The sequence below is a fragment of the Antennarius striatus genome, chromosome 17 (genome assembly GCF_040054535.1).
Source record: "Antennarius striatus isolate MH-2024 chromosome 17, ASM4005453v1, whole genome shotgun sequence".
Taxonomy (NCBI): Eukaryota; Metazoa; Chordata; class Actinopteri; order Lophiiformes; family Antennariidae; genus Antennarius; species Antennarius striatus.
In genome coordinates this window covers 3,911,887-3,923,777 of record NC_090792.1, presented here as the reverse complement: position 1 = coordinate 3,923,777, position 11,891 = coordinate 3,911,887, and the positions used below count along the sequence as shown (strand labels likewise).

Here is an 11,891-nt window from a genome sequence, read left to right as displayed (position 1 = left end):
AGAATAACATTTCTTGGTGTGAGATCATGTTTTTTCCTTCATTTGATTGTGAGAAAATAATTACAATGCGCCCTCGTTCTTTGGTTAATGCGTTCCAGGAACCACACGCAATTAACGAATTATGTGATCGAGCGATAAACTATTTAACTTATCATTTACGGTAATTTAAACGCTTATGAACCCTCCCAATACTGATATTAAACCACCTTCTATCTGTATTGCCTTTTGCCAAACTGTTATCGACTGTTTAAAGCACTATTGCCGTCAGCCAATAGAATGCGCGTACGGTATCACGTGACTGCCCACTAAAAATCCGCGATGAGGTGAAATTGCGAGCGTTGATGCGCGAATGCACAAGGGCACACTGTAACATGAAAAGCGGTGAGGAAGAGAACGACAAAGTGTTACAAAGAATCCGTGAAGTTTTGACAAGAATCTTTACCTTTGAACATGGAAGGTGATGTGATGAGAAATAACAGGGAGGAAAGAAGGGTGTATGTTGACATTTTGAATAACCTTTGCATTAAAGAGAACATATATACGGTTTGTGCTGATTCTTTGCCTTTTGATTTAAAACAGACTGGATTTTTTGCTTTGAATGGTGCTTAAAAGGAATTTTACAGAAAGGTTAGCACTTTGTTTATCCCTATTTAAGCGTCACCTCAAGCAAGTAAACAGTAACTTCCTCCCTGCCAGGCTTCTCTCTGCTTATCCAAAGTCAGTAATCATGGAGGCAATGGCGATAAATAATCATTGTGATTGAATGGTGTCACGTTTGTATGAAACAAACTTCACTCCAGTCGTACCCCAGCATCCTGCTGTCAGTCGTTACTGCCTGCAGTCGGTTTTACACTACCTCCAAAGTGTTTTGACAGTTTTGGAGAATGTGCCAACGGATAGCAGACAGAGATGGGATGGTGTCGCATATTCGGTATCAACAGGCTGACACTGAGGACTCATCAAAGTGTCACAGCTTCACAGCCATGCTGTGACAAACCAGCGCGGCCTCATGACAGTGTGTCAGACTTAACACAAACGCTTTCCAAGAATAAGCAACGAGGCGGAAGGTGACTCGACCAACGGTTCTTTCATCTAGGAATGGTCTTTGCAAACTGTGGTTTGAAGATACAACACTTGACCCATGAAAATAACCCTGGCGCAGCATTTCAGCACATCAAGCTGACATTCACAACATTTTATTAGCAATTATATTATCATTTTATTCCTCTGCTAGTCTGATACGTTACGCAAAAGGATGGTTTCTTGTTTCAGCCAGAGGCTTTTAAAACAGGGAGGTACAAGGAGAGTCCCAAGGTGGAGGCAAAGCCTGACATGAGTTGGCGGGTGCATGCTGGTGCAGTCATTAATACCAATCATCAACACGGTCAGCATTTCCATCAGCAGCAGTGCATGTGACATTAGCAGAGACAGTTGAAAAACCTTTAGCACACAATTGCTGTCAAAATTGCACTCCTTCACAAAGTCACAACACAGTCAAGTCGAGTCACTCTAACAAAAATCCCAAAGACTTCAAATACAAGATTTATGCAGAGGCACACAGTGAACTTTCAGCCAATTTCATGAATACAAACACTGCTAGGTCCCACTGTAGCCTACAGCAGATTGATTACTGCAAGATATCTGCACCATCATCCAAAGATCTTTCGGTATCTGATATGAATATGTTACCAACAGCCATATCAATCATGTTGAAATGGTACAAGAAAAAACTGTTGCAATTTTTGTGCTGATTCTTTTGCCAACAGCTATGTGGAGGCACAGTGCCTAATTGATGCAGATGAGACAGCCATCATCAAATGCAGAAGAGTCAGGTCGGAAGTAATATTATACTGCACGCTTATTGGTTTGGCATGAAATTACAGGTTAGGTTTCATAGATGCATTCGTAGTCAGTGAAATGGCCATGCAGTGGCAACTGCAAGCTACTTATTATCATGTGATGAGGAAATCTATTCATCTGGTAGCATGGCTGCTCTGCAGCATTCAGATGCCATGAAAGTACCCCTCTCCGAAGGATTAGGAGTACCCAGGTCTCTGTGGAGACTGAGAGAATATAAATCCTGGATTTGAGGCCTTTGTATAGCTGCAGTTGGTGAATGGTACAACACTGCCCTCTAATGGAAGACTGAAGAACTGCCGCCAAATAAAATTTGTCTCAAGAAGGCCAATATTCTATACAGTAAAATTTAGAAGGGCTGTATGTTAACTATTGAAGCTTCTATATATCTTAATATCCATGCAAACACGGATACTAATATCACAACCCATTGAGTCCAACTGTGAGGTCAGCCAATAAAATATCTTTAAGGGCCATACTAACTGGATGACCTTCAGCCAATCACAGAGGTTCTCCAATCCCTGTACAGGAGGTTTGGGATTTTACAAAAAAAAATCACAACTAACAAAAAGCAGCACCTAATAACACTTTTCTCTGGAGATGACTGTTTACCAGCAGATCATGATTATATGTTTTGCTGTTGTCATCTATCTCCTCTGGTACTTCAGTTTTGCATTGCTGCCAGCGGTGCTTAATGATGGCAGCGCTCTGCACATGCCTACCTGCAGAAAGGGACATGAATTATCGCTGGATAATAATTCATTAATTTTTGGATGATAAAGATTCAGACAGGGATTCAATCAGAGTTCACATATAAAAGTGACTCAGATCAGAGTTTGTTCACACAGCTCTGAAGAAGCACAGTTTGTGTTACATTGAGGCAAGAAACCAGAATTGAATCACGTCAGCCTGCTAATGCGAACATCGCCTCTCACAAATGACATCTAATGCCGATACTAACCAAGTGTTTATTGTCCTGAGCAAAATGTTGTTCAAGCATTCACACAAACGCATCTGTTTTGATCGGAGCAGGTGGGATGAGGACAAAGTGGAGGAGGCTGTTCGTTAAAAAAAAAAGAAGATACAAAAACTAATCATGCAGGTTGATGTATATCAAATGACTTCAGGCCTATATTTATAGCTAGAAAAAATTTTTTTTTAGGAATATTTCATTGATGCTGAAAGTGAAAGATATTTTCAGCAGGCACCTTGAGGGATTCCTAAATTTAACATATGCTGGATCACAAAACCTGTCCCAATAAAGCTGAATGTACCCGGCCTTCTCCATCTGGATGTGAAAGTGTAGGATGAGACAAATGTAGGGTTTTCTTGCTCTGGGAAAAGACTCAGACTCGACTAATTCAATAAAGTCATACAGACTTGTTAAAGGTTTAGTGTCGCGCTTCTTTAGTAGTTATCAGCTTTAATCTTTTGCCCCTGTGACCTCTGGAACACTATCTTTCCACCTTTTAACGTGACAAACTTAAAGTGAAGCTTCGCTGCGACCCCTGGTCACTTGATGCATTCACTGCGTGGCGGCTGTGTGGCAGGTCTTCGCACTGCCTGAGCAGCATTCCAACCAGGAGCTGAGGATGCACATCTGAAGTAAAGGAAGTCAAGTTCTCCTGCTTTGGTTTCGATCTATCAACTCACAGCCCCTTAGATTTATTCCAACTCAGACTATGATGGAAGAAGTAGTCCATCTCTGTAATGAAGTTCAAACCAATTACGAAAAAAAGTTCAATTTTAGACAAGTGTTCTTTATAGGCTCTAAAACTGAGTGTGAGAAGTCATCCGTCATTAAGAGGGTGGAGATGTGATGTCATTTATATATGCCGACCTCTCCCAGAAGGCTGACACTGTGTCGTTGTTAGTCTCCGAGCAAATAGTGATATGAAAGCAAATAGTGCTTTCATATCACTATTTGTTTGGAGATCTTTGGATGGATGTAATGGATGGATGTAATGAGGGAGGACATGAAGGTAGTTGGTGTGAGAGAAGAGGATGCAAAGGACAGGGCTAGATGGAGGCAATCGATTCGCTGTGGCGACCCCTGAAGGGGAAAAGCCAAAGGAAAAGAAGAAGATTTGTTTGGAGACCTTTCTCGGATTTTACTGCCGACCTAAACATTTGTCAGGTTTGCCGTCTCCTAACGGTTCATCCCTGACTCTGATGGGGAATGTTGTTTTACATCTTTGAGAATTGAAACATACGTAAAGTTAGATCATTTATTTAATGTAGACTCTTAATTTTGAAGCAGCAGGCACTTGAATTTGTTAAATACGTGGCACGGAGTAAAAAGGTAAGAGTGGAGTTCAACTATTAAAAGAAAATTGTACTCTATTGAGAGAAATTTGACTTTCACTGAGCCTCGTTTGTCACTGACTCACTCCAACTCCTAATTATACTTCTGGCCGCCCTCCAAACCAATAGGAGGATGGATGAATTCCTGATTAAGGAGATTGCGGTTCTTGTTTAATTACATTCCACGAAGTGGTGATGTATTGTAATTATCAGGGTTTGTGTGTTTGTCCGTCCGTCCGCCAAATATCTTCACAACGTTGCAGATAGGAAGATGAAATACAAAGCACATTATTCAGGCAGCACAGGGGGTGAAAATGAGATGATGACCTTGAAAACACTAGGTCAAGGTCAAATTTCAACTTTTGTACTTTTTTTTTGCATATATCTCATAAGATAGAAAAATTTAACAAAAGGCGTTCAGGGAGGCAAGGGGATGAAAATTAGATCACAACCTTGACCTTGTAAAACTAGGTCAAGCTCAAATTTTCACTTTTATATCTTTTTCAGTACACATCCCTGAAAAACTGATGAAATATAATCACAAAACAAAAAGCAACATTTTCAGGAAGCCAGAGGCACAAAAATGTGTAGGTAAGGGTAAAATTTTGAATTCAAGGGTGTCACAGGATGTTGCAGTCTTTGACTGCCTTGTTGTACATTTCAATCAGACCGCTCCAGAAAAAATATCCATTGATCAGACCGAAGCCGTGACGGTGTTCGATCAATCCTCTCATATCTGAGTGCAGTGAAACGCCTTGAACGCCAGCCTCTATAGGACAGACGTCTTTGAACCTGTCACACGCCATATGCCTGGTGATTCATCTCACTGTTGAAGCCATCATCTCTTCTCATAATTCTTCATTTGTCTCCAATCTTGATGTGTCGTATCTGTTACCTGATTACAAGCAGGAGTTGTAAAAATCCCTCCTGATGGCATCATTAAAAAGTGAGGATCTCCTCTTCACTCGACAAGACAAAAAACTAACGGACCAACGAGCACATTGAGGTTCAATTTCTTCAAACTAAACACGTTCCTCATTCTACTTGCAAACTGGCTGGACAGATTAAATTTCGTGCTGAATTAATGACTCTGTGTAGGAATGTAATTAATCATTTGCTGGCTCTTTTCTCTGGCTCTTAGTGCGCTCTGGCCCTCACAAGGACCTCTGCTCAAAAACACATCTTGACATTTTTATAATTACACTTTTTTCTCTAAGGGGCAACGCAAATCAGCAGCTGCTGACAACTCCAAGTGTTGCATTACTACGTACAGCATGAGAGTAACAAGCTGTGTCACCATTCAGGTGCCATAGCTGGTGATTTTCTGGAGGGAATAACGAATCTCCACAGCAGAGTATTAAACTTTTTCACTATTGTTTAAATTAAATTCCTGAACTTTTGGATCAGTTTTTTGAAAACTCAAAAATATAAATCTCTGGCTGAATGAAACAATGTTAACAGGTTAATTAATAAAATTGTAACACTTTGTGAATATATTTCTCCATAGATGTGTTAGTTGTGTTTCCTCCACTCCTCAGGAGTTAAAGCTAACAATAAATTAGCACACTGCCACCTAGCTGTTGGAGGTTGAAACAGTTTAAAGAAAATGTGATCATAAAGTTAGACTTAAATTAAAGTCAGTATGAAAGTGGTCTGAGCAATAAAGCATGAAAAAGGCTTTGTTGTTTTCAGACCTTCAGTAAAAGCAACCAGTGGACACTGTGAATGTTATTGTGTTTCGTGTTATCACAATACTGTAGTCATTACTTTTCGTTCGATCACATCTGTCAGTACAATAACGAAGTAACTGTTACATGTTTTAAATAATGTTTAAGTCACTGATCAGATCAGTCACAAATCCTACAAGTTCAGGGTTTCCATCTGCAGTCGGGGCTCCATTTCATAATAAAGCTCCAACCGCTCATTTTCAAATTAAATGGCAAACACTGTGATTTGAGTTGAGGAATTATTGAAAAGAAACCTTTTGCTTTGAACAGTTTAAGTGCTTCTTTCTTTTTTTTCCTTTGAGGCACCGTATGAGATGTTGTCATTTCCATCTTTAACAGGATTTAGTTTGTGCTAAGAGGATTTTTTTTTCTATCCAGGTGATATTACTCTCGATGAACACTCGTTTTCATTTCGTCTGGCATTCTGAATTAATTGTCCATCTGTTCACACTCTTGGATCACATAACACACACAAAAAAGAAAGACACAGAAAAGAAACAAAAGAGAGACACATTTCCTGAGGTGTGGTGTAGATATCACTTCTCTTAACTGTGAAAATGAGGCCCATGCAAAAAAAAAAAAAAAACCTAACAAACAAAAAAACTCACATTTATTTAAGCCGACCTGCTAATTCAGCATGCAAAATTATGCATAATTAATTTTCCATTAAGGCAGAATTGATGTCGCCGTCATGATGCAGACAACCGCCATAATTGCCTCTGGTGTTGTATTCACAGCGTTGCCTCATTATTGAAACAGATGCTTATTTAGAGCCTTCAGGTTGGCAGGTGTGTGTATGTGTGTGTGTGTGTGTGTGTGTGTGTATGCCTTTTCAAGTGGGGTGTTCCTCTGCATTTGGATTGCCTGTGAAGTGTACTGCAGAATAGAAACAAGTAGTTGATGATACATCATCATAAGGGAGGGTATGTTCGTGTGGGGACAAAATATTTTCATTTCAGTGGAGCATCTTTTAATTGTAATGAATAGCAGAGACAGTAATTGGTATGTGAGGAGAAGGAGACTTAATAGCTTGTGAAAACAAACCATTCTGATAAATTATTAACTTGTTCAAATAAATTATTTGCTTTTGGAAGGCTAACATTTTCTAGATCTTCAGTTAATTATGCTAATGGGAACCCTCCTTGTATACTTTCTGAAAAGCGCCCATCAATCATGACTCAAGTGAACATGACTGATATTTAAAAAGATGTTTATTCTTTTAGGCCTAATAATCATAAATGCAGTAGAAACATTAAGTAATTACCAGACACGTTATACAAAAAATAAGAAAGACAACATTTCTCCATCATTTCAGTTTGTTCTTGAACTGATCGTCTGTGATCGGAGTCGAGTTTCATCACCACCGATTTCTCTCACGTTGTTTCGTCTTTTCAGGACGACAAATATGAAATGGGTCTAAATACAGCCTCACATCTTCTTCACCCGTTTCCTGGGTCGCTGGTTGAAGACAGGTGAGGTCCCCATCAAGGAGTCAGGGGAATGCGAGGCGTAGCTTCCGTCTGACGCCGTTCCTCCAGGAGAGGGCGCAATGGCTCCTCCCGACTCGCTCATGGTGGACATGGGCCCACCCTCCTCGAACACGTCGTCACCCAGTACGCCGTGGTGATGGTGGTGAGGATGACCGCCAGAGCTGTGGCCCTCTTCTCCATCCTGCGGCTCCATTTTTACCTGTGGCCAAAGTGGCGAATTGTTGGCTCCGCCTCCACCTAATAAAGAAGAAGAGAAAGTTTATAAAAAGAAGATTTTTCCATCACAGCACTGCTCAAATCTACAAATAGACTGTCACCGTTTCATTCTCAAAATCAGGGTCTCAAAACTAACTCAGAAAAGATTCTCTCTGTCATTTATGGATCGATTTAAGATAAAAAAAACATGAATTCCTTTATTTCTGTGGCACCCCCTAATGGTCTCTGACAGAAACACTGAATTCAGCAGGAGTCCTACTCCCTGGAATGAAGAATAAATCTCGCTGACAGCACAGTAAATTAGTAACTTGTGTAGGCTCTCCCTCTGGGTCTGCAAACATGACATTTTCACTCCCACCAGTCCTACAGAGACAAGGGATCAAGTGTTTTCACTGCCAGAGCTGCTGCTTCTTGTTACATCTAAAATCAACATGTAACACACTCCTGCTTGTATTATCAAGTGTATTCAAGACAAACGCTTTGGGAATAAAATGACAATCGACATGAATAACAACGTGCCGTTTTTATTTTAAATGAGCATGTCAGAAAACGAAACGTTTCTTTTTGAACGCCGAGGATTTCCGTGACAGTTAAAAGGGAGCTGCAACACTTCTGAACTAAAAAGGAAGTGACACGGTTTTCAGCTTTGTTCCTGGAATTGTGGTTATATACGTGTCGGAGCTACAGAAGAAGGATTGTCTGGGATTTTTTTTTTCTTCACTTATTACCTTTGAAGAGGCTGTAGTGTTTTCACATGGTTACTCTATTTGTTTGTCAGGATTAGACAATGACAGGACTTTTTTCCATCACATTATTAAAGATGGAGTCTGGGCCAGGAAAGAAATCAGTAAGGGGAAAGCAAAGTTCACCAGATTAGAATTATTGATGTTGACTATCACACGAGGTGATTATTTACAGTCAGGTGTTATATGGGAAGTTACTTAAGCACCAGACATCAGTGTAAGATGGATGGAGAGAGTACAAAGATATCTGCTGATGGACAGTTACATAATATGATATTTGAAATCTGGGAACTCCAGCTCTGTAAAATACAGAGGCTTAGCATAGATTTTATCAGGTTTAATGTGGACAACCTTCTATCTTTTCAGTCCTCTAGTTCATCGGTTCACTTGTTTGAATGTTATTTCACATTATCTATGATGATCACATTATCTTCTAACATTTATTTGTATTGTCGACAAAAACATTTACGCAATGGAACTTAACGGTTGTAGCCTGGAGCCCGTAGCGCTCTCATCAGGAGGCGGATTAGTTCAGGGTCAGGTACAAATTTCTGATGACAAAGCAAAACAAGCAGCTTGTTGAACTTCTCCACATCAGAGCACAGAACACAGAACACTGAGAGTTCCATCTAGCCAGGCTGCACACGTCCTTGAAGGAATCAGAGATGAATGTGGAGTATACCACTGAACAGATCTGCTCGTCTCACCTGAAGCGTGAGGGGAGTGATCCCCATCCAAGCCTGCAGCCAGCCTCTCACTGTGAGCCCCGAGGACACCCATGGGCAGCGCCTGGTCCCCAGAGGCCAAGTCAGCCTCGGGCTCCTCACTAACAGGGAAGGATATGTCACTCATGGGCTCCTCCTTAATCCTCAGGGGTTTGGAGTCCTCCAGAGCTTTCTCTGGGTTCACCAGCCGCTCGTATTCCTCTGACAGGTCCTTACTCACCTGGAACAGACAAAGCTTTTAGGGTCCAATTTTCCTGGTAAAATGTATGAGCTCAGCAGAGATCGCAGCAGTCTATATTGCTGAAGCAATACTTTTCACATTGTTGGATATTTTATATCTATATTTATATGTCCAAAGGAGAGATAGAGAAAATATTGGTAGAAGGATGCTGAATTTTGAGCTGCCAGGCAGGAGGCCTGGAGGAAGACCAAAGAGGAGGTTTATGGATGTAATGAAAGAGGGTGCAGAAGACAGGGTTAGATGGAGGAAACTGGTTTGCTGAGGCAACCCCTGAAGAGAAAAGCCGAAAGGAGAAGAAGTATCTCCAGATATACAGTATATTATACTGTATATACTGTATGTACAGCAATCCATGTACAGTATATATTATATATCTTTTTTAAAATTTATTTATTTTTTACATACTGGTCTGATCCCCGAAGGGAAATTAAGAGCACATTCTAGGTGGTAAATACTGCTATCTAGGGTATACATTTATATACAGTATATTTATATATATTTACTGTAGTTAGTGTGTGTGTGTGTGTGTATATATATATATATATATATATATATATATATATATATATATATATATATATATATATATATATATATATATATATATATATAAAACAACACCGTAAACTGACATGAAAGATCAGTTGTAGATTTCCATCCTGTTGAGGCAGTGAGTGTCTATTTGGTTTCTGTCTCACATAGAAGCATCTTGACTTTCCATACATTTTTCTGGTTTCACATCCACACCAGTCTTTATGCTTATGACATGAACTAACATTATTTTTAAATCTAATTTACAGATTCTCTCAATGACTGAAATAGCCAACATGTCAATAAATATAGAGACAGACAGTTTCTGCTTCTGGAACAAACTGGAACCAGTGGCTACTTGATGATTTTGCTTTGTAAAAGAATTTAACAATGAACTGCTTATTGAGAATTGAGAATAAAATAATAGAATAATTGAGAATAGACTATTTCACAAAATCGATGACAGATGCAAACCAGAGCGACCTCATGAATTTATTTAATGAAGTAGGAACCAAATGGCAAATGCACTTGTTGTCCACCAAAATAATAGGACTGAGGTATTTGGAACAGATCCTTTTAAGATATAGAAACAAAATCTCAGATGGTTTTTTAGGACGCAAGTCTGTCTCCGGCCTCACCTGCAGCATGTAGCTGTGATAGTCCTTGATCCTCACTTGCCAGAAACGCTGCAGGGCAAGCACACTGCCGATGCCCACCTCATGAAACACTTGCTCCACCACGTCTGGGAAGGGGCTGGTGCCTGTCCGAGCCTCCCGGTCCACCGCCACACGCAGGAGGCGGGTGATACGCAAGTAATGCTCGTGCACCAGGTCCGTCAGGGTCTCTAGCACGCTCTCCTGGGCCGACTCAAACCCAGCATGGGCCAGAACTGTGGCCACAGACTGATACAGAAGCTGTCTGCAGGAGGGCCAACTCAGCTCTGTGACAGGCTCACCTTTTCCCCTGTCAATGGAAGAGATGAAGGATGACTGCTTGTTCATTGGAGTTACATTATACCTGTTACATTACACCATTATACCTTCAGTGACTGAGATTGTAAGACATTTTCCTATTTAAAAACACTAAAATCATTTTAATCCATTCCAATCTTGTAAAAAAGCCCCAAACCCCCTAAATTATGAAAAAAAAACAACAGCATATATTTATCAACAAATAGACATGCAGACTTTACCTGTGAATAATTAATTATATATGTTATGTAAACAATAATAAAATAGGAAAAGAAAAGCAAAAAGCACGAGAACACAGGAGCTCAGTCTTTACTCCACCAACAAGAACAAGATTGAGATCGAGATCCTTAGATTTTGCTCGTATGTCGAACAAAAATATGGACAAAGCAACAGCTCATATCTCAATTAACTCATATTTTGAGCAGCTCGTATCTGGAGGTAGTACTGTATCTTAATCCTGAGTGACTGACAAAACTTGAAATTTATTTGATTACAAGGAACGGAGTGCAGCTTTCTTGTCTTTGCTGCAGCAACACATTAACTTACTTGTAGAAATCACTTTCAGGGTCACTGTGGTGGAGCTGGAAAGGCTGCCGTGGAGCTTTGCTGTCAGCTGGTAGCAAGTCATCTGGCAGGGCAGGCGGGGTGGGAGGACGCAGAGGCAGGCTAGTATCGGGCTCCTCCAGCCTGCTGCCACCCTCAGAGGATGACTGACCCTGAGCCTGGGCTGCTGCCAGCAGACCACGGAGGCGGCGTGTGTGCTGACACAGTTGCACTGTGTGGATGGTGAGGCTGCAGGGCTCAGAGGGGATGTCGAGCATCGTGGTGGGCCGAGGGCGTTGGGCCGAGGGCTGGTGCAGAGGAGGGTCCTGCATCTCCACTGACCGAAACTCACGCTGGAGCAAATCAAAGGAGCTGCGACTGGGCGGAGCTCCTGCAGGTCCGGGGATCTCGCCCCAGTAGCGCATCATGATGAGGGATGACGGACACAGGCCAGATTTAGACCCGCTTTTAATATGGAAAAAAGAGACAGGATTTAAAATCACATTCAAGGAGGAAATTTTTATTGACAACATCAAGGGTTTT

The 11,891-nt window shown here is 40.9% G+C and overlaps 1 protein-coding gene across 1 annotated transcript in view; it reads right to left on the bottom strand.

Annotated features, from left to right (window-relative positions):
• Positions 1-7,108: 7,108 nt before the first annotated feature.
• Positions 7,109-11,891, bottom strand: part of supt7l (SPT7 like, STAGA complex subunit gamma) — a 7,533-nt gene continuing 2,750 nt past the window's right edge. The window contains exons 3-6 of the mRNA XM_068339511.1: positions 11,352-11,813; positions 10,473-10,797; positions 9,045-9,282; positions 7,109-7,615 (exon numbers count right to left, since the gene is read on the bottom strand). Coding sequence (XP_068195612.1) covers positions 7,317-7,615; positions 9,045-9,282; positions 10,473-10,797; positions 11,352-11,776 — 1,287 coding nt within the window. The 5' untranslated portion in view covers positions 11,777-11,813 and the 3' untranslated portion in view covers positions 7,109-7,316. The remainder of the gene's footprint in view (positions 7,616-9,044; positions 9,283-10,472; positions 10,798-11,351; positions 11,814-11,891) is intronic.